Source organism: Tupaia chinensis, unplaced genomic scaffold (assembly GCF_000334495.1).
Source record: "Tupaia chinensis unplaced genomic scaffold, TupChi_1.0 Scaffold147003_1, whole genome shotgun sequence".
Classification (NCBI taxonomy): domain Eukaryota; kingdom Metazoa; phylum Chordata; class Mammalia; order Scandentia; family Tupaiidae; genus Tupaia; species Tupaia belangeri.
Window position 1 is genome coordinate 658176 of NW_006206856.1, and position 20557 is coordinate 678732.

Sequence of the window (20557 nt, forward strand, 5' to 3'; positions counted from 1 at the left end):
GGGAAGGCAGCAGGGTGGGAGTCACATACCACTTTCGGCTTGAAGGGTGGCTCCACCTTCTGCTTCTCCAGCAGAGCCCAGTTGATGGTCTTGAAGAAGGGGTGGATTCTGATGTTTCCTGTTACTCCCAGCCTCTTGGTTGGTTCCCTTTCAAATAACTGCAACCCAGCAGGGACCCTGGTCAGCCCCAAGGGCCAGGGACATGAGAGCTTCCGCAAACCCCAGCAGGCCCAGGGCTGACGAGGAAGGGTCAGCTCTTAGTCTGCTGTGTCCCCAGGGCCCCCGCAAACAGGCCCTGCTACAACTCGGCCTGGCGGACTGTATGAGTCACAGCAGAGCCCACTGGTTGAGTATTGTCTCTCTGCGTGGCACAGGACTGAACACCAAGCATTTCAATTCTCTTCCCAACGGCTCTGAGATAGGTTGTCTCCTGACCCCATTTCACAGAAAAGGAGACAGACTCAGGTTTGGTGACATTCTCAAAGTCACCAAGGAGTCCCAGGCAGAGCCGGGGTATGGCCTCAGATCTGTGTCATGGCCCAGAGCTCTTCTTGCCGTGCCAGGCTGATTCCATTCATGGCACCCAGGCTGGAGCTCCCGGGAACACGGAGAGAGGGCAGTGCCCCCAGTAGCAGTGAGGCCGAGGCCCCATGTCCCCTGACCCCAGCCCCTGCCCCACCCAGGCCAGCCCACCTTCTCCAGGATGTCCTTGGACTCCTTGGTGATCCAGCGGGGGTAGTGTGGTGTGTCCACGCGGATGGACTCGAAGAGCTCATCCTCATCATCCCCATGGAAGGGGGACTGGCCAATGAGCATCTCGTAGAGAAGGACCCCGAAGGACCACCAGTCCACGGAGAAGGTGTACTTCAGGCCCTGCAGGATCTGGGGTGGGGCAGCGGGTCAGCCAGCCGGGGTGGCAAGAGCCAAGAGGGGCCCCCAAGCATCAGCCCAGCCAGACCTCTGGCCCTCTGGGCTCTGCTCAGGCAGCGTGGCCCTGGGGAGCCTCCCCCGGCCTCGCCGTTGAGGAAAGGCGTGGGGCTGTGCAGGGGCTAGCCGGGTCCCCTCACCTCGGGGGCGATGTAGTCGGGGGTGCCGCAGAAGGTGCTGGCCCGGTTCTCTCCGAATATGTTCTCTTTGCACATCCCGAAATCGGCGATCTTGATGTGGCCGTTCCGGTCCAGCATCACGTTGTCCAGTTTGAGGTCCCTGAGGGGAGGGGACAGGAAAGAATCATCAGGGACAGTCCCTCTCCTCAACCTTGCCCCCCAGGCCCCCATTTTCAGCCCGACAAGACCAAGAGTACAGCACGAGGAGGAGAAGGGGGAAGAGGGGCCTCCTGCAAGCACTGGAGGCGACGAGGTTGAGCCCCCCCTGCCTCCCCGACCCCCGCACCTGTAGATGATGCCTTTGCTGTGTAGAAACTGCAACCCACAGATGATCTCGGCTGCATAAAACCTGGACAAGAGACAGAGACGACGTGTTCGGAAGCTTGTCCTGGTCCGGCAGCCTCTGCTTCTCCCCGGGTCGTCCCCACCTCGGGCAGGAAATGCTGTGAATGCTGCCGTGCAGGGCCTGTCCTGAGCAAGCGCGCGTCACACCAGGCCAGCAGGGGCTGGCAGCCAGGCAGCACGGTGAGGCATGAGGTCTCTGCCACGAGCACGCACACTCACATAGCGGTGCACTCACTGCAGTGGGGGAGGGAGTGCAAACGGGCAAAGGTGCCATGGTGCTAGCCTGGGGCCATCTGCGAGGCCGCTCTGGTGGAGGCCCAAGGAGGGCACAGGACCAGGCATGTCTGTGTGTGCCCTCGCTCGCCGCCCATGGCTCCCTGCACGGTGCAGAAAACCCCAAGCATCCCCAAACTTCCCCAAACCCAGCTCTGGCCCAGAATGGCCTCTCCAGGGGGAGGGTGGACTCGGTGGGCACGGGGCAGTGTCCTGCCCCCACCCGGGCCCCCACCTACGTGGCACGGTAGAGTTCAAAGCGGCCTTTGTCTTGAATGTGGTACATCAGGTCGCCCCCGTTGTGGAACTCCATCACGAAGAACAGGTGGTCCTGGGGTGGGGAGGGCAATGAGCAGAGGCCAGGGGACAGCCAGGAAGCATCCCCACTTTGGGTCACTGGGGTCAAGCCCCTACAGGAGGCAGGACAGGTCCTGGGGTGACCTCAGGGAGCCTGGTGGGTGGAGGCAGACAAGGCCCTGCCCTGAGGAGTCTGGTATCCCTGCCTCTGGGGGCTGGAGGGCTGAGGGGCTGGGGTATGCAGGCAGTGAGCAGGGAGCCCAGGCACCTTGGTCTGGAAGGTGCAGAAGAGGTGGGTGAGAAAGGGATTCTCCCAGGCGAGCGCCAGCACCCGCTTCTCCACCATGGTGCACTCCACGTCGTCGTCAATCAGAACCACGTCCTTCTTGAGGACCTTGATGGCAAAGTACTCCCCCTTGCCCTTCAGCTCTGCAAGCAGCACCTGCGGGGTGGGCAGGGTACTGAGCAGGGGAGGCAGGACAAAGGCCACAGCCCACCCAGACTCCCAGACTCAACCTGGAGGCAGCCAGGGTTGGGGGAAGCAGGTGCCCTGGGCTGCTGAGCCCTGGTCCTCGGGCCTCCGTGGGCCACTCAGTTCCTCACCTTCCCGAAGCTGCCCTTGCCCAGGACCTTGTGGAGGACGAAGTTGTCGATGTCACACCTGCTGCTGCCTTCCCAGATCCTGCCATAGGTGCCGCTGTTGTCTGCTGAGAGATGGTGCCTCCCGCTCAGGTCTCAACCCCAAGCTCCCCTCCCCCGGCGCCAGGGGTGGCCTGGGGTGAGGGAGCCCAGAGAGGAAGGGACCCGCTCCCCACAGGCAGTGCCCTGTCTGGTCTCACTCAACAGCAGGAGAAAGGATAGGCCCCCTTCTGTGTCTGAGTGTGGAGCGGGAGCTTTAACGAGGGAAGGGGCTCAGCTTCACCTGGGGCGTCATCTCCAGAGACTCCTGGCTTCTTCTCGAAAGTTTGGTATATTCCTACAGGCTCTGTGGTATTTGATTCTGACTTCCGGGAGGACCTCTGGGGAGGGGACAGAGATGGAAGGGCGAGACAGTCACATCATCGTCAGAACTCAGCCCAGAGAAGGACACTCAATATAACTCCACCCTCAGGACCGACAGGGGACAGCGGGGCAGAGGCTGGGTTCACCCCTAAGTAAAGAACTTTAAATAACTTATTCTTCCTGAGAACAAACTCACCCACCACTGCTACCTGTATTATTTATTTATTTAAATTACACTATCTACATGCAAGACAGAGAGAGAAAAAGAGACAGACAGAAAGAAAACACCCTTGACGAGATGTCATCACATCGCAATCCCCTTCCCCAAATCCTCCAGGCTCCTCAGGCTCTTGGGCTTGTTGGCCTTTTCAGGCCAGCCCAGAATCCAGACCCATGGTCAGCATGTGGCTTCCAGCCTTGCAGGGCACTGCCTCACGGCTACACCACAGAGGCTGCGCGCACTGCCTCAGTGCTTGAACCAGATCTTGCAAAGTGAGGTCTGAGGTATAAAAGCCCCCTCCTGGGGTTCCCCAAGAGTAGCCATCAGCCGTGACTGCCCCAGCCCCACAGTGCCTGCCTACCTGAGTGACTTGGTTCAAGGCTTCAGCCAAGAGCTTCTGGTTGATGCCACAGAGGTTGGCCACCTTCTCCCGGCATTTGTGGTGCACGTTCATGCCACAGTCTGGGTGAGGAGAAGCGGGGCCATCGGGCTCAGGCTTGGCCAGGGGCCGGAAGGGGTGGGGAGAGGCAGGGGAGCAAGAGAAAGGAGGGCTTTGGGGTACCCTGGGGGCTCCCTGTCTTTGCAGAAACATGGCTCTGAAGCTAAATGAACACTGCAAATCTTTCAGGATCGAAAGACAAGGGAAAGGCAGAAGCCATGGGACCTCACTCCGAACCCTTCAGAGAATGCCAGGGACAATCGAGGCAAATCGCTATTCCTCGGGGGGGTCTCACTTCTCGAATGTAAGGAGCACCTTCTGCCCACTGCCCCTCAGGGCACGGAGGATACAGCTCAGAGGAGTGGAGCCCCCTTTTGGTGGCCACGGAGCAAGTAACTGCAGAGCAGGGAGGCTGCGGGCCCCAAACGAGTGCAGACAAGACTCTTGGCCTTCACCCCGGGTCCCGGTCTCTGCCATCCAGCCAGGAAGAAGTCGGGGTGGGGTGGGGAGCAGGTGCCCCCAGGCTGCTGAGCCCTGGCCCGAGAGGCAGGGTGCGGGGGAGAGGGGCAGCCCGGCCCGCAGTGGGGCGCACCTTCACACTTCTGTCCCTGCTTCACCAGCCCCCATAGCAGGCTGCCGCAGTGGTCGCAGAAGGTGGGGCTCATGTAGTTGTGGACCCGGAAGCGGTGAGGCATGTCGATGTTGAAGCGCTCCTTCTGGAACTGGGGGGAAGGCAGTCATAGGTCAGGGGTAACTGCCAGAGCCAGCCCTCTCTGCAACCCCAGATCACCCCCAACCCCACACAATGGAGACACGCCGGTGATTGGGGACTGCCCCGGGGACCAGGGAATGGGGAGGCAAGGAGGGAGGCAAGGGAAGACTAGGAAGATGGGACAGGAGGGGGAGCCCCACCAGGAAGGGGGCGCCCACATCCACCTCCGGGCCCAGCCACGGTCCCCAGGGCCCAGCCTCACTATGGTGTCCCGGCTGTTGGCCGCAGTGCCAGTGCACCGGCCGATGATCTTGTCAATGCATTTCTTGTGGATGGCAGCGTTGCATTCTTGAAGAGGCACAGGCCCGAGGGACAGGGGGAGGCCCCGGGAGGGGCAGAGTCTGTGAGCTGGCGCCTGCTGGCCCGGCCCAGCCCTCGACACAAAGCCACCCTTCTCCCGATCGCCTACACCCTCACCCCACGGAGGCCTTGGGCTGGAGCTTGACTATGGACCCCTCCCGCCAGCCTCACAGGGGAGGGCCTGGAGAGGATGGGGGGCAGGACAGGCTCCCAGCAGGGGCTCAGTAAGTGGGGGAGGCTCAAAGGGGCTTGTGGGCCGGGAGGGGGGCAGAAGTGAGGGGGCGAGGAGCCCCCTTTCTCTCTGCTGCACTCCAGGACAGCAAAGCACCCAGCTCTCTCTCCTGTACGTGCACACTGGCACCCCACACACCTGTGCACATGTACCAGGCGTGTGTGATAATAACGGGCTGCTTATAGTGAACAGGTGCAGAGCCCACAAAGCAGTCCATGTTTTGTCCCCTTTGATCTGCAGAATGGCTCTATTACTCTAATTTATAGACGAGGAAACCGAGGTACAGAGAGGTCAAGTAACTTTGCCTGAGGTCCCCCAGCTAGGAATTCAAACCCAGGCAGCCTGGTTCTTCATAACACCAGCCTGCAGTGCTGCATGCATGCATCACCATGGAGAAGGGGTACGCACCCCTGTGAACCCAGAGACATCCACGTCTCACAGAAGCACAGGGAGCAGGGACGTGCTAGCAAAGTCCTCACAGCCACCTCTCCGTGGGCAGGAGCCCAAGGTGGAGCCATAGCTGGTGTCTGTATGACCGCTACCCTGGCTGACCTCAGCCTACCAAGTGGTCCGTACTGAACGCAGGGCTGGAAGAGCCACACAGACCTGACTGTCATGGTTCAGCAAGCCACCCAGCCCCCAGCATGTGTGAGACTCGGCCACCATTCCCAAGCATGCGTTGACATGGAAAAGCTTGTATGCCCACACTCAGGCGCTCAGAGCCCTCATCTAGACACCCATTTCAACCCACGTTCACAGGCTTTCCCCCAAACACACAAACGTGGCACATGTGAACACACACACACGTGCACACACACTGGGTGACGGGGACACTTACGCCTGCACTTGTAGCCTTGCTTGTTGAGACCCCTGAAAGGCAAATCCCCAGGCAGGATGAGAAAGGGGGAGGCCTAGGGCTGGGGCTCTCCCCCACCTCGTCCCACCTCCCACAGGCGCAGCCGGGACTCACCAGACGAAATCTTTACACACGGAACAGAAGGTGGGCTGCCCGAAGAAGGTGGCAATGAACTCGTGGTTCTTGATGTAGTGAATTTTGGCCTGTTTGATGGCTCCACGGCGGTTCATCGTTGGGAACTTGGCCTCGTCCTCGCCACGCAGGGACTGTTTGCAATCTGGGGGCCGCCGAGTGGTGCGGTCAGCCCTGGCACGGGGAGGGGTGGCACCCCGCAGTCCCACTAGGGTCTCCCTGGATGGATCACCGAGGAGGGAACTTCGCTAAACCTCGGGGCTGGTTCTGGCCAGCCTGGCAGTGAGCCCTCCATGCCAGCCCGGGCGAGGTCTTACCCACGTCCTCCAGGAAATACTGCACAGACATCAACACCTTGGCCTGGGGCTGCAGGTCCAGCTGTTGGGGGCCGAGGGCACAAGGTCAGTGAGGGTGGGCCTGGGCCAGGCCAGACTCAGAATCCCCAACATGGCTAGTCTCCCGAGGCCAAGGGAGCCCCTAAAGGCTAGCCAGACACCTATCTGCCCAGTGTGGGCAGGGCCCCGCCCTGTGCCCCGCCCCCTCTCCACCCTGGGGGGTATTATTACATTTGGGGAAGTGAAAGGATTCAGCCCACACCAGGCCTGCCACATGGCCGGGAACAGAGAGGGAAGGGAAACTCCCCACCCAAGCCTTCCTGAGCGAGGATCTTAGAGTGGAGGCCCCTGTCCCCATGAGCAGACACACTCATCGGAACACACGCATGCTGGGTCCGTGTTAAGGTTCTTCGCCTCGAGCCTCTATTCCTGTACTTCCTGCAGGACCCAAGTCTGGTGACTGACGTCCTCAGAGCACAGCCAGGGTCCCCTGTGTTCCTGCCTGACTGGCTATGCATCACTGAAGCCCTGTGTCACTCTCTCCTCCATCCCGGTGGCTCTGCCCTCACTAGAGGCTGGTCACAGGACCTTGTCTGGGGAAGCATCTTGGCTGTGGGAGCCCACGTGTAACCCCAGAAGAGTCCTGCCAGTCCTCGCAACTGCAGCCACCCAGAACGCCCAGCTGCATGTGGCCACGTGGACGCATGAGTGTGCAGAGTCCCGGTTTCAGCAGGTGAGTGGGCGGGCCCATCAGCCTCCCAGTTCTCACGCCTCTTTGCGGCTACGGAGAACGCTGTCTCTGATGTGGCCTGTGCCTAGAACCTCTGCAAAGATTCCAAAAAGAACTGAACAATGGGTGCCTCTGAGAAGGGGGCCAGGGGGCCTGGTGGCCTGGTGTTGGGGCAGGGATACGCCTTTGCAAAATGCTTTACTATCTGCCCATCCTGCCTTTCCAAAATCAAAAGGGCAAAAGGAGTTCCCATAACAAAGGTGCACTCTAGCACCTGTTCGTGCCAGGTTCTGCGGGAGTCCTTTAGACTCCATTGCCTGTTTCATCAGAACTGACCCCAAGGTAGGGACTCATAGTAGCTCTTCTTTTTCCAGATGCAGAAAAAGAGAGGCCAGAGATCTGGTAAACTGCAGGGCCACGTGCCCCCAGCTGGACTCACTCTCCCAGCCCACACAGGCACGCACGCGTGTGCTCACCCAGAACTCGGCCTTGCCATTATTCTTCTTGCAGCGCTCAGCCAGCACCGACACGCCCACTGTCACCTCGGACACCGGCTCCTCGGCCGCCCGCATCAGCACAATCTGGATGACGCGGCCCTCGTAGATGTGAGCATCAAACGTCGACTTCCACTCGGGATACATGGTCGGCTTCTTCTGCACCAGCGTCTTCCCGCGCTCTGAAGGGGCAGGAAGGAGCGCTGAGGCGAGGGCCCTCATCCCTCCGCCCTCCCCTGATCTCCACGGCTTTCAGTCCTGATAGAATCTGCCCGCCTCTACCAGCCAAGCGCCTGCTGTGGCTCCCCAGGACACAGGCCTCCTGCAGTGCCTCTGGAGTCCCCACCACCAGGCCTCTGCACCTGCTCGTCCCTCTTCTCCCAGCTCCAATTAAACGTCACCTCCCCTCCACATTCGCTCAGTGGACACGTGTGGAGAGCTCCACACACGAGCCACAGTACGGAGGCAGACACAGCCCAAGGGCGTAAACCTGAAGCCCAGGACCCATGAATTAATTCATCTCTCCAGTTACTGAAGCTCAGCTAAGATCTCAGAGATGAGCAAGGGCTCACCAGGTAAGGGCAGGAGTAAGAGAGAATGTTGTGAAATGTGTGCCTCTTCCAGGAAGTCCTCCCTGACCCCAGGCTGGGAGGGGTACCTTCCTCATCACAGGACTTCCTGGGTCTGACTCCGCTACCTGACCGTGAGCCTCGTAAGGGCAGGGCCTGGTGAGTCCTGGCGCATGGCAGTGTCCTTAGTGCCCAGTACAGGGTATGGCACAGAGGGACACATGGGAACAATCGGTAAGAGTAGACTCAGATGGCTGAGGCCTGATAGAGCCTCAGTAGCCTCTGCTTTTCTGCATCCACAGCTGGGCAGGGTGGGGAGACAAGGACGAGGGAGGTTCCAGGAAACAAGGCGAGGCCCCCTCCGGCCCTTCCTGCTGCTACGTGCCCCCCCACACACACACCGCGGGCCCAACCCTGGCCCCACCTGTGCTGAGAGCCTCCTTCATCTTCACAGCGCAGAAGGGCTGGTTTGCCTCGTCCTCGGCCTGCAGGGAGCCCAGCTCGTAGGAGTTGAAGGCGATGCGCAGGAATGGCGCCATGGCGGGGCCTGCAGCGGGGCTGTGCGCACAGGCGATTGGGAGGAGAGCGGGGTGAGGCCAGGCAGCAGGGTGGGATCCATCGAGAAAACTCCATGAGCAGGAGCTGCTCGGGGACCCGCACCCACCCCTGTGGCCTGACCGGCAGCATGAAACACACGAGAGCCAGCTGACAAAGTTCTGTCACCCTGGTGTCCCTGGGAAAACCAGAGGTGACACTGGGCCCACTGGGCAATGACCAGCTGGCACTGGGTGGCTGCCCCCTTGGTCTGCTCCAAAACCTGAACAGGCCCTGGAGGCACTTGTGTCTGTGAGCCTGAGACATGATGCAGGGAGCCACCCTTAGCACCCCATTGCTGGGCCCCTATACTCTGTGCCAGGCAGCCGGCAGGGCTGGCTGCAGACCCTCATGCCAACAGTCACTTGCCAAGATGGGCAGGCCTATCCCCTGTCCCCCCGCCTCCCCACACAGCCCTTGGTTTGTTTATTTGTTTGTGGTGTTTTGCTCATAGTTACTCAGGCAGACAAGCAGGGCCAAGGTGAACATCCTACTTCCCAGACAGGGAAACCGACCCCCGAGCTGAGCCAGGATGGAGAGCTGGGATCCCACTGACGTGGTACCCACTCTGCTCAGAGCCTGGGGGTGGGAGCTCTGCCCGCAGAGCCTGGGCCTTCTGAATGGAGACCCTGGACCCAAGGAGACCCTACCTGCCTGCCGCACTTCCAAACGCATTTCTCTCCCAAATATAAACCATATCTTTAATTAATTTATTTATTTTGAGAGATTTTTGCTATAAGGCATGTGCCCTCGCTGGAGACACAGAGAGCCAGAAAGAGAGAGATCACCACCACCCCCCCGGGGGGGTGGCCACGCTGCAGTCCCTTCTCCTCCTTTTCTTCTCATTATCTTGGGCACGCATACATAAGTGCTGGTGTGAGTTTCAAACTGCCAGGCCTGGGACTCAAACTACAGTCAACCACGTAGGAGTCCAGCGCCTGAACCACCATGCCACTTGCTGGCCCCTAACCCGTATCTTGATGTTGACACTTAAGCTGACTGCTGAGCACATTCACAGGCTGGGCCCCACCTCCTGTTCCTCACCGCTTCCCCAGCAAGGGTCAGGATGACAAGTGACCCAGAGGATCTCTTCAGGTTCCGATCCTCACACATGCAAACCCTCGTACACACACCCACACACCTATGTAGACACTGGCCCCACAAGAGGGTGCTCGCTAGCCATGGTTGAATGACAGCTCACTCACGTTTGGGCACACATACGCAAACTCATCATTCCTGAAGATAAGCTGGCATGCCAGGCAGACTCAGGCCCCGCCCACACACACGTGTGCACACATACACAACAGCTGCCCAGCCCCACGACTGGCTCCTCCACAGGCAGCCAGAGCAGCGGCCAGGGCTGCCGGGAGCTCCAGGCCTGATGCGCTCACAGGAAACTCTGACCTCAGCCTGCAGCTCAGCCCAGCAGGCCCACTGGTCCTCAGAGGCCAGCAGCCAGCCTGGGCCTAGCTCTCACTCGGTGGTGGGGGAGAGAGTGGGCACGCAAGCTCAGACTCGAGCCTAGACCCGAAAACCCTCAGCCTGACCCCAAGAGGCAGGAACAAGGGCACGGGCCAGGACTCCTGGCTGGCAGGGGGAGAGCCAGCTGCAGGCTGCAGCCGGCCCCTCCCCTGGGCTGGAGCACGCCTGGATGTGTGTGTGGGTGTGCCTGAGGGTGCATGTAGTGTGACAGCTCTCCATGAGTGTGACTATACATAGCTGTGGAAGTGTGTGTGCCCATGAGGCTGTGCGAGTGGGTGGCATGCAGTGGGCATTTGAAGTGAAAAGCTAGCCGCGTGGGCCTGGCCTGGAGTGTGTGTAGGAGTTGAGGTAAGAATCCCAAACCTCCGGGCAAGAACACCTCGCTCCCCCTGCTGCCTTGCCTGGCCCAGGAGTCTCAGGCACCAAGCGCCTACGGTCTAGAATGCCAGAATACGCCAATTGGTTTGTGTCCGTGTGCCAGGGCTGACCCCTCAGAGTGGGAGTTCCAGGGTACACGGGCAGAGATAAATGAGGAACGAATGTGCTGCAGGGGGCTGGGTCTCCTGGGGAGAGGGAATCAGGACAGTCCAGGTGGCAAGACCCTGACCCCAAAGGCAGCCTTGGCTGTGGGCCTCTGTGCAGGTCACTCAGTCACTCTGAGCCACAGCCGCCCCTCCTTGGCTCAGGGATGTCACAATGCCCCCCTCTGCGGCGCCCACCCTCACCCGTGCACTCCTCACCCACACACAGTTTGCAAAGTGTGCTCATGTCCCCCACCTCATCCATTCCACTTGCCCAGCAGCCTGGAACCACAAGCCTGGTTTCCGGTCCCTTTCCCCCTTGGGAAAAGCAGGAACACGCAGCAATGCATCCCTCAGCACGGGCTGCTCCGAGCGCCAGCTGGCCAGCCTCTCCCCACCACCTCCCCAGGGCTGGTCCTACGGCTTCCTTGCCTGAGCTGGCCCAACAGGGGTTCTCCCTGGGGGAGATGGGGCCAGAAAAGCCCCCAGGAAGATGAGGCAGAGCCTGGGAGCAGCCTCTCCACCCAGCCTGCAGGCCGCCCTGAGAGCTGCCCTCCACTCTCCAGGTCACAATAGCTGCTCGGTGAGAAGCCACGGGAAAGAAAACCACAACCACAGTGGGCCCTAACCCGGCCCCGAGCCTGCACAGCCAGGCCACAGTGCCACAAGGACGGGGGACCGTGGTCTCTGTGGGTTGCCACGGCCTTACCCAGCAGTAACCCTGGACTTGGATTACCTAGCCCTGACTATTAGGGCAAAACTAGGGCGTGGACACCAGCCAGGGTGTACCACCACCTCTTCCGCCCTCGATGTGCTCCCCAAAGCCCAGGATGCAGACAGGCACGAGCGGGCATCCTCTTACATCACCGTGTGACCCTGGGAGAGGTCCGGGGCCTCTCTGAGGCAGATTCCCATCTGCATGATGGCGTCCAGGTCGCCCACCTACCTCACAGGGTCTGAACTGTGGGCCCGCGAGGGGAGAAGCAATGGCACAAAGTGAGGTGTGCTGGCTATTTATAGCCCTATGCAAATGGGCCCAGGCCTGTAGGCCCCAGCAGAGCTAAGGGCCCACCCCTGACTTGTCATTGCTCTGCAGGGTTATGGGGGTGGCAAGAGACACTGTTCTGGGGACCAGCCCCTCAGAGTCAGCAAGGCCAGCTGAGTCTTTCCTGGATGCAGAGTCAAAGGGTTTAGATTGACTCTCAGACCCCACTTATGAGGCTGGCCCTTCAGGAGACCGACAATGTACCCGTATTAGCTCACTGTACTCCTATGCAGGTCCAGGGGGTGGGAATCCTATTTTTTTTTTTAAGAGGTTTTTGCTATAGGGCATGTGCGCTCGCCAGAAAGAGAAAGACAGAAAGTGACAAATCACCCCCCGGGGGGATGGCCACACTGCAATCCCTTCTCCTCCATTCTCCTCTCAGGATCTTGGACACACGCACATGCGTGCACCGTGAGTTTAAGCCACCGGGTCAGGGAGTCCAGTGACATAGCCATTACGCCAACTGTTGGTTCCCCCCCATTTTTTTTAGAATTATTATATTTAACTTTATTCATGTTTTTATTATTTTAATTTGACTAGAGAAGGACAGTGAGAGAAAGAGATGGTGTTGCCTGCCAGGCATGACAGAGCTGCAGGCTGGGCCGATGGGCCTCCCTGAAGGAACCAAGGCAAGGAGGTCCGAGCTTTCACAACGCAGGAAATGGGCTCAGCAAGAGGAGATGGAAGGGGGTGGGGAGGAAGTTAGACCCCCTGGGGCCCCTCCCGGGGCTAGCCCTGTCCTTCCACAAGGACCAGAGGCATGACCACAATGGCCTCAGGTCACGGCCAAGTCCCGGCAGGGGCTGCTCTCCACACCTGTTCTTCCCAGGACTGGGGGCCTCATCCTCCCACCCCACAGACAGCCCTGCTAGTCCTCACTCCTCCCTTCTTCAGCGGCCCCTCCCCATGCATCCCGCCCACAGCGGGCCCTCCTAGGCCCCGCCCACTGCCCTAGGAGAGAGCCCAGACCTCCCCGGCACTGGAGCGCCCACCTCTGGCTGCTCTGGGAACAAGCCCCCACATCTGGCACATGCTGTTCCCTCAGCCAGAATGTCACAGTGGGGGGGGGGGGGGGCGCCGGGGGGGGGGGGGGGCTCTCCCCCTGCCCTAGGAAGCCAGTGTCCCGCGAGTCACCTATGCCGATGGACGGCTTTCTGGGGAGGACCTGGGCGTGCAGTTGAGTGGTGTCTGCCTGTAGCTCAGCCTTCTCAGCCCTGGTTGTCTGGCTCATCTCAGGGACACACTACAACTGCCACTGCAGCCGCGGCCCACCCTGGCCCGCTGGGATACGGTGGGAGTCAGCTTCCAGGGCAGCAGCCGCAAAGAGGGTGGCACCGGCCTGAGTCCAGTGCCAGCCAGGAGGACCAGGCAAGTGACAATATGGTCCTGCACACGGTGGGGGTTGTAGGTCCCAAGCCATCCCAGCCCCAGGTCACCCTGGTGACAAGACGCTCAGGCCCATGGAACTCCCAGCTGGTGGAGGACGGTCTCAGAAACATGCAATCACAGAGGAGCATAAGATGGTGAGTGGAAGGGAGGGAGGGCTGGGGGAGATCTGAGGGAGGTGGCGGGCTGGAGGGGCCTGTCGGCTGGGGTGTCTGAGGGGCCGTCAGTCTGAGGGGTCAGCAGGAGCATCGGGCCCACCCTGCCAGGTCTGAAAGGGTCAGGGAGCAGGACTTGGGACCCCCTGTCATCGGCTCATCCAGCACACGTAGGGTAGGCCCCTTTGGGTGGGGGCATAGGCCTGGATCCCCCCAGCTAGCCCTAGGACTGGGCAGCCCTGTGCTCAGCCAGAGAGAGGGTGCCAGGTACCCCCAGGGAGGGACAAAAGCCCCTTCACGGCAGAAGCTAGAGAGCCAGCTCCTGCAAGGACAAGAGGCCCTCTGTGAGGAGCCGGGGTGGGGGGGTGCCCCTGGGCCTCTCCAAGAATAACCACACACGTGTGCGCGCACAGGCACACCCACGGCCCAAGCAGTACACATGCGGAGCCCTGCTTCCCAGACGCGCACAGAAACACAGCACTGCCGGGACCACGTGGCAGCACACACAGGAGCAGCCGCCACTCACGGGCTCTCACGTGCCGACAGGCCTTCTAGGCCCACGCAGACCACACCGACCACACCCGACCACACAGCATCACGTGCACATGGGTGCCACAGCCAGACTGCACTCACAGGGACTCACACATGGGCCTGACTGGGGTCTGGTCCCAGGAGAGTCCGAGTGTGGCTTTGTGTACTGCAGGCCCCAGGCACTGTGGCTGAGGAGGAGGAAGGGCAGCTGGTGTGAGGCCAGGTTGGGCCTCTCCTCTGAGGAAGGCGGAGAAAGTCCCTCCTGGTCCAGAGGAAAGTCCAAAGTGTGTAAGGAAGGTGTGGGCCGCACAGGCGCCTCCCTGGGCAGGCCCGCCCGTCGCCTGCCTGTTTGTAGGGGAAGTTGGCGAGGCTGAGGACCTGGCTGGGGTCACAGGCAGCGGGCAGGCTTGGAACACGGGATAGGGGTACTCACACCTATGCAGAGGGAGAAGCCATGCTGGGCACCCCACACGTGACTTGCATGAGCTCCAGACCCACGGTGCAGAAATGGACAGAGACGGAATGATTAACCAAAGCCACACTTCGGCGCAGGCCTGGGGAAGGGGAAGGAGTCCTCTCCCTCTAGTCCTAGGTGGGCGAAGGTGTGTGCCTGGAGGAGGGCGGCTCCCCAATCAGCCCTTCTCTCTCTCACAGAAACTGCCTGCGATCCTCCTGTTTACAACAGGAAATGATTGTTTTGTGTTTGGCAGGAGAGCAGACAGCCACCTGAGCGTCTTCCAGCCATCCCCACCAGGTGGGCAGGCCCACACGATGTGAGATGTGACCCACTTCAGCGATCCTGAGAAAGGCGAGGGAGGCAGGGCCGCCCCACGTGGTGTGCCACCCCGTGAGGAACGAACCGAGGAACTAGTTCTCCACCCTCCCCAGGCTCTGACCTGCCTGCTGGCTGCCGTCCATCCCCCACGCTGGCCCTCACAGTCCCTCTGCTGCCAGGCACCACACAGGACTTTCAGAATAGGTTGGGTTCAGATCTGGTGCCCTGAGTGCCCTTGGCCAACCACTCCACTGTGATACGGAAATGATCATGTTCTGCTCATGGGGTGAGTGTGAGGCCTGGCAGGAGGCAGCAAAAGCACATGGAAGCCCTCCTGTCGCCCTTACTGCTGCCTCGGGCCCACACCCAGCCCTCTGCCACCTGTCCTACCACCCACCCCCAGCCACCCTTGGTAATAGGAGGGGCCACCAAACTTCCTGGGACCAGTGGGGAAGGAGGCTCTTTTAAAAATTATTATTATCAGAGGCAACAGGTAGTGTAGTAGTTGAGGTGCTGGACTCCCACATGGCCGACTACGGTTCAAGTCCTAGACGTGATGGCTTGCTTTCTCACTTTCTCTCTCTCTCATTGGTGAATTAAAATAATAATAAATAAAATTAATCTTTAAAAAAATCTTTGCAACATTTGTCTATTTATGTGTTGTGATTTTCATTTTCTTTTTTAGGAGAGATTTTTGCTATAGGGCAATTACGATCGCTGGAGAGGCAGAGACAGAAAGCAAGAAATCACCCCCTAGGAAGGATGGACACATCACAATCCCTTCTTTATTCTCCTCTTGGGATTTTGGGCATGCACGCACATGTGCCTGGTGTGAATTTTAAGCTGCCCAGTTCGGGACTCGAACCATGATCAAGTACATGGGAGTCTAGCAACATAACTATTATGCCATCTGCTGTTCCCACATGTGTTGAGATTTTCAAGTCACCGGGTCTGGGACTCAAACCAGTCAGCAATGTGAGAATCCAACCACCATGCCACCTGCTGGCCCCTTTAAATTATTTTTTAATTTGCCAGAGGGTGTGTGCTCTCACCAGAGAAACAGAGGGATAGAGAGAAAGCATCCACCCCTTGATGGGGCATGGTTGCGCCACAATCCCTTCTCTTCTACTTCTCCATCCTGGAGACCACTAAAGCTCTCTCCAGCCCTGGTACCGCGGGACCCCAAGGTCCTCCTCCTGGTCCCACTCCTGGCCCCACAGCCCATACCATGCGGACATCTGAGCCGGCCCTGGGCCTTGGCGACAGTCTGCCCCACCGTGCCTGTTTACCCAACATGGCCATAGACATGATCCAAGCTTCCGGGGCTGTTGTGAAAACAGCCGCTCCGCCACCACAAGCCTGTCCTCCCGGTGCCCTGAAAGGGACCTTCGAGGGACAGCTGTCCCAGCCCTGGCTCCAGGGCCTCTCACGCTTCCCCATTACGGTCTCTACTTGGGCTGGGACACTCCTGAACCCAGGGTCAAGGCCCACCTGCCTCCCTGACATCACCGCCTGAAGGGTTCTAGAAGCACTCAGACCTGCCCAGCAGCCTGCAGATGCTCCCCTTCCCAGTGCTGCTCACCTCCAGGGGGACCCGGGCTCACCCCGTGCTCAGCCAGACGCCTGATGCGGGTCCGCCCTCCTCGCTGCCAGCCCCCATTAACACACCCATTCATGCTGTCATGTCTGCTCCATCCTGGCCCCACTGTCTGCAGGCCGCGCCAGCCTGCTGCTACCCTCCGTCCTCTTCCGCTCTGCCCCACTGTCCCCTGTCCCAGCCACTAGTAGTGCCTTTCATGACAGTAGAGCAGATCTGGTCACACCCCACCCAAGCCCTCAGTATTTCTGTTGCTCCTCTGATAAGCCCAGACTCCTCCTCTGGCCTGCCCCCCTGCACCTTCCTGACCTTCCCTCACCCCTGCACCCCAGCCGCCATGACCCCTCCTTTTGGTTCCCCAAGCAGTCAAATTTCCTCCCGATTGGAACCTGCTGTTTCATCTTCCTCCCCACCACCACTCACTCCGGGCCATACACAGTGGCTTCTTCCCATCATTCAGGCCTCATGCGGGCACTTCCTGACCTGCCCATTTCACAGATGAGGCAACTGAGGCTCAGAGTGGTCGAGGCGCTGGCTCAAGGGCACACTGCCAGTAAACACTGAGCAAGGACTCTAACTGGGTCTACCTGACGCCTGCAGAAGTGCTGCTCCTAACCCTTCGGAATGTCCTCGCTCACACCCGTAGCCCAGGCCCCACTCACCTCCGGCCCCCAGCCTCCTACACCGTCATTACCACTTTTCCACACCCATGGCCCCAGCCTCTTGGCCACAAATTGCCAAGGCCAGAGCTCAGCCCAGCCCTAAGTGGGCTGACCTGCATGTCCCTGGACAGGCAGGCCCCTGTCACCCCCTGCCACGTGTCACGGATGCAGACAAGGATGTGTGCAGGGAGGGGCCCAGCTCCCTGTGCTCAGCCCAGACTCCAGCCCCCCATCTCCAGCCCAAAGGCTGCCTCCAGGGGTCCAAAGCCCGGGTCCCCCTGGAGGTGAGCAGAACTGGGAGGGAGCATCTGCAGGCTGGCAGGAGGGTGCACCACTCACTCCTCATTCCCAGGCAGCTCCCTGAGCCCAGTGTCCCGCAGGGGGCCAGAGCCGGAAGAGCCGGGGGAGCCCCAGGGGGCAGCAGGCAGCTGCAGACTGCCTTTCCCTCCCTGCAGCCATTTGTCATGAGATCTATTTTTCTCCCTTTGAAAGGAATGAGAGGGAGACAAGCAGGAGGGGCTGGGCTGCTGAGTGGGCACAGCTGCTCCTCCTGGAGCTCCTCTCCTCGGAGAACGTGGAACCTATTGAACCAACGAGCCCTCTCCGCCCCCTGGCACAGCCATCAGAGGCAGAATCGAGGGACAATGAGGGAGCCGGAGCCCGGCATCTCACCCAGGCTCTGCGGCCAGCCAGCCCGGGACACTGGGTGAGCACCCAGCCCGCAGACAAGAGTCCCTCGTCAGCACCACTTGGTGTTTGGGACAGGTGCAATGAACGAGGCACTGAGCGCTTTCCGAAACTATGGCTCTACCCGCCACACACCGACAGCACGCTGGCTGCGCTGGACCCATGCGGTACCTTTTGTTTCTGGCACAACCCCATAAAGGCGAATGCTATCATTACCTCATTTGTCAGAGGGGAAACTGAGGCCCTGAGCACAAAGCCACTTGCCCAGGCTCGCATGCGCAGTGGCTTGGAGCTGCCTCTCCCCGGGGATGTGGCCCAGCTGACACCTCTCCCCAGGGGGCTGCACTACCAAGGCAGATGCCTTCTAGCCTGGCTCAAGGCTCCGCTCCAATGGGGCAAGGGAGGGGCAGGGGCTGCAGAGACTTCATGACCTCAGCCCCCTGCCTCCCCTAGAGCCCCTAATAAAGCCTGGGCAGCCCTGGCCACGGAAAGTCTGGTCAGCCGGCCTCACGCACTGGCTGGACGCTGCTCCCCTCAGCAGGCAAGGGGGGGGCGGGGCAAGCCACAGCCAGAGGGCTGCTCAGTCCACTTCGAAACCACTTCCTGGGCAGCACGGAGGAAGCAGGCCTCCGGAAACGCCTCGGACAGACTGGCTGCTCCCTGGGGCCACGGCTTTGGAAAGTGGACAGACTTCCTAGTAGAGGGGTACCCTGTCTACCTCCCTCCCTAGCCCTGGGGGCCAGCAACTCTACTCTCTAGACATGGACGCTGCAGGGGACAGAGGCGCTCATAGGATACCCGACCGCCCGTGAGCCCCCTTGGCCCAGGACCAGAAAGCCCACTTCCTCCTCTGCGGCATCACCACAAACGGTGCCGCACAGCTGACACGGCCCTGCCCCCCACACCCCTGCCCTGGCCCCACTCCTGCAATGCCAAGCCCTGGGCAGCCTGGGGGCCCGGGCCGGGTGGCAGGGTAGCTATTGAATGCCTAGGCACAGTCCACCTCCCAGTGTGGCCCAGCCACTCAAACCCCTGTGGTCACAACCAGGCCTGGAAACTCACCATCGGCTGGGGGCTGCGACCCTACCTAGCACCCCCTCCTGGCCCAGAATGCGGAGCGTGATGTAGGGGCAGGTGTGCGAGTGCACGGACAGCGACAGTGATGAGGTGAGTGTGTGTGAGCGTGTGCAAGAGGGGGTGCCTGTGAGCCCCTATGTGCTCACGTGCCCTGCATGTGGAGTGTGTGCAGACGCTCACGAGTCTGTGGACTGCATGCCTGGGACAGTCTGGTTTTCTGAGCACCCGCGTGAGCACATACCATGTCTACACCAGCTAGGTAGTCGACACCAGTTAGGTAGGTGGCATTCGGGAGCGCAGAATGGCCAGCTCCAAGGCCGACTATTGATGTCCCCGGGGAGCAGGTGGGAAGACCTGGCCCCCTGACTTCAGAGGGCAGAAGCCACCAGAGCCAAGGGACCTGATCTCTCTCCCCTGCAGTTTTGGATGGAGATTTGGTGAAGACCCTGTCCTTGTTCTGCCCCAACTCCCAAAAGGTAAGGGTCCTGACCTCCTCCCCATCTCCACCCAGAATCAGCCCCAAGCACCCAGCCCCCACAGGCCTACTCAAGAGCCACAGGTGCCACAGAGTGGGAGTGGGCTCCTGGGGAAAAGACCACCGATGCCACCGCTACCCCTACTGTTAGCATCAGGTCTAGGTGCCCTCAGTACACCCACCTCCAAACCCAGAACCCTTTTCACTGGCTCTGGACAGGACGAGCAGTTCACGGGGCAGTTTTCATTGCAATGGAGACTGAAGGAGGCTAGGCTAGCCCTGAACGGAGGGACTTCTCACATGACCAAGGGCCCTTCCCGCATTCCTTAGAGACCCTGCCCAGCATGCCCGAATGTGGAGGCTGGGAAGGAGGAAAGGCTGGGAATGGAGGATACCTGGGGTGTGAAAGGAAGCTCAGGGCTGGGAGACTCTGTCCCATTCCATTCCTAGCTCAGGTCCCACCCCCGAAGGGCTCTGGGAACCCCGGAGTCCTTGTGTACAATGAGAACAGCTGGAGGCAGATACGAGGGGCTGTGAAAAAGCTGATGCCCCCACCCCCAACCCTTGGCTCACATGCCACCTTCTAACTGACAATAAAGTGTCACCTCTCCTTGTCCCAAACTACTGGTGGGCCCCAGGCCACCAGTTTTGAGGTCAAAGCCTCCCCTGCGCTGAGCCAGGTTCCATGCAGGGAGCTCTTGTAGGCAGGGAGCCCCTCTCAGTGGGGCCAGCGACTGCCTCATCTGGGCACCCAGGCCCCTCACCCAGATCAAGGACTCTGTGTGCAAACACCCAAACAACCCCTCCCCCGAGTCCCATGGCCGAAAGGGAGGAGCCAAAGAGGAAGGCCACCCCTCACTACGTCCATCTGTCCAAGAGCACCCAGGCCTACCTGGGGCTCCCAGCTCCCGCTGCCACTGCCACTGCCACGCACCAACCACCAGGAGAAAGAGGCCTGCTGCCTTTGCCTGGGCTGGCTTCCGGAAGACCTGCGGGAACAGGAGAAAGCAGCTGAGCCAGGAGGCCCTGCCAAGCAGGCTCTCCCCATGTCAGCCCAGCATGGCCAACAGAGGCCCCGTGCAGCCTGGCCCAGCACTGCAACCATGGGCCTCTCTGGACTTGGTTTTCTCATCTGTGAAAGGGGGTGTTGGGCCCAGCTTTCCTGGGCACTGGTTATGTGTCCACTCCATGCCAAGGGCTGGTACACCCTTTCCTTGCCCTTGGAACTGACTGTCTACTGAGGAAGCTCACAGGCACAGCAGAGAGCAGCTCTTAACCCTTCCGGCCTGCGGGAAGTGGCCCTGTGGGCTTAGGAGTCTTAGGGTGCAATCCGATACCACCACTTCATAGCATGGGGCTACTCCTTTTGACACTCTCTCTCTCTCTCTTAAGAGAGATTTTTGCAGGAACCAGCAGTTAGCATAATGGCTATGTAGCTGGACTCCCATGTAGTCGACCGTGGTTCGCG

At 60.2% G+C, this 20557-nt stretch overlaps 1 protein-coding gene and 1 long non-coding RNA gene across 4 annotated transcripts in view; one reads left to right on the forward strand and one right to left on the reverse strand.

Moving 5' to 3' along the window:
- Positions 1 to 20095, reverse strand: part of PRKCD (protein kinase C delta) — a 26386-nt gene extending 6291 nt beyond the window's left edge. The window contains exons 1-17 of one of the 3 annotated variants that reach the window (XM_014584510.2): positions 19982 to 20095; positions 8527 to 8660; positions 7516 to 7715; positions 6292 to 6352; positions 5957 to 6119; positions 5825 to 5856; positions 4657 to 4742; positions 4275 to 4404; positions 3605 to 3705; positions 2944 to 3040; positions 2625 to 2728; positions 2290 to 2463; positions 1964 to 2055; positions 1393 to 1455; positions 1068 to 1206; positions 694 to 882; positions 30 to 158 (exon numbers count right to left, since the gene is read on the reverse strand). In XM_014584510.2, the coding sequence (XP_014439996.1) occupies positions 30 to 158; positions 694 to 882; positions 1068 to 1206; positions 1393 to 1455; positions 1964 to 2055; positions 2290 to 2463; positions 2625 to 2728; positions 2944 to 3040; positions 3605 to 3705; positions 4275 to 4404; positions 4657 to 4742; positions 5825 to 5856; positions 5957 to 6119; positions 6292 to 6352; positions 7516 to 7715; positions 8527 to 8641 (1875 nt within the window). In that variant the 5' untranslated portion in view covers positions 8642 to 8660; positions 19982 to 20095. Of the gene's footprint in view, positions 1 to 29; positions 159 to 693; positions 883 to 1067; positions 1207 to 1392; positions 1456 to 1963; positions 2056 to 2289; positions 2464 to 2624; positions 2729 to 2943; positions 3041 to 3604; positions 3706 to 4274; positions 4405 to 4656; positions 4743 to 5824; positions 5857 to 5956; positions 6120 to 6291; positions 6353 to 7515; positions 7838 to 8526; positions 8661 to 19981 lie in introns of those variants that run through there. The other 2 variants (XM_006169296.3, XM_027768605.1) reach the window with 2 other exon arrangements.
- On the forward strand, positions 8035 to 15023 carry LOC102486881 (uncharacterized). The gene is made up of 3 exons (XR_001369798.2): positions 8035 to 8108; positions 13153 to 13267; positions 14527 to 15023. It is a non-coding gene; the product is annotated as an uncharacterized LOC102486881 (long non-coding RNA).
- Positions 20096 to 20557: the final 462 nt, after the last annotated feature.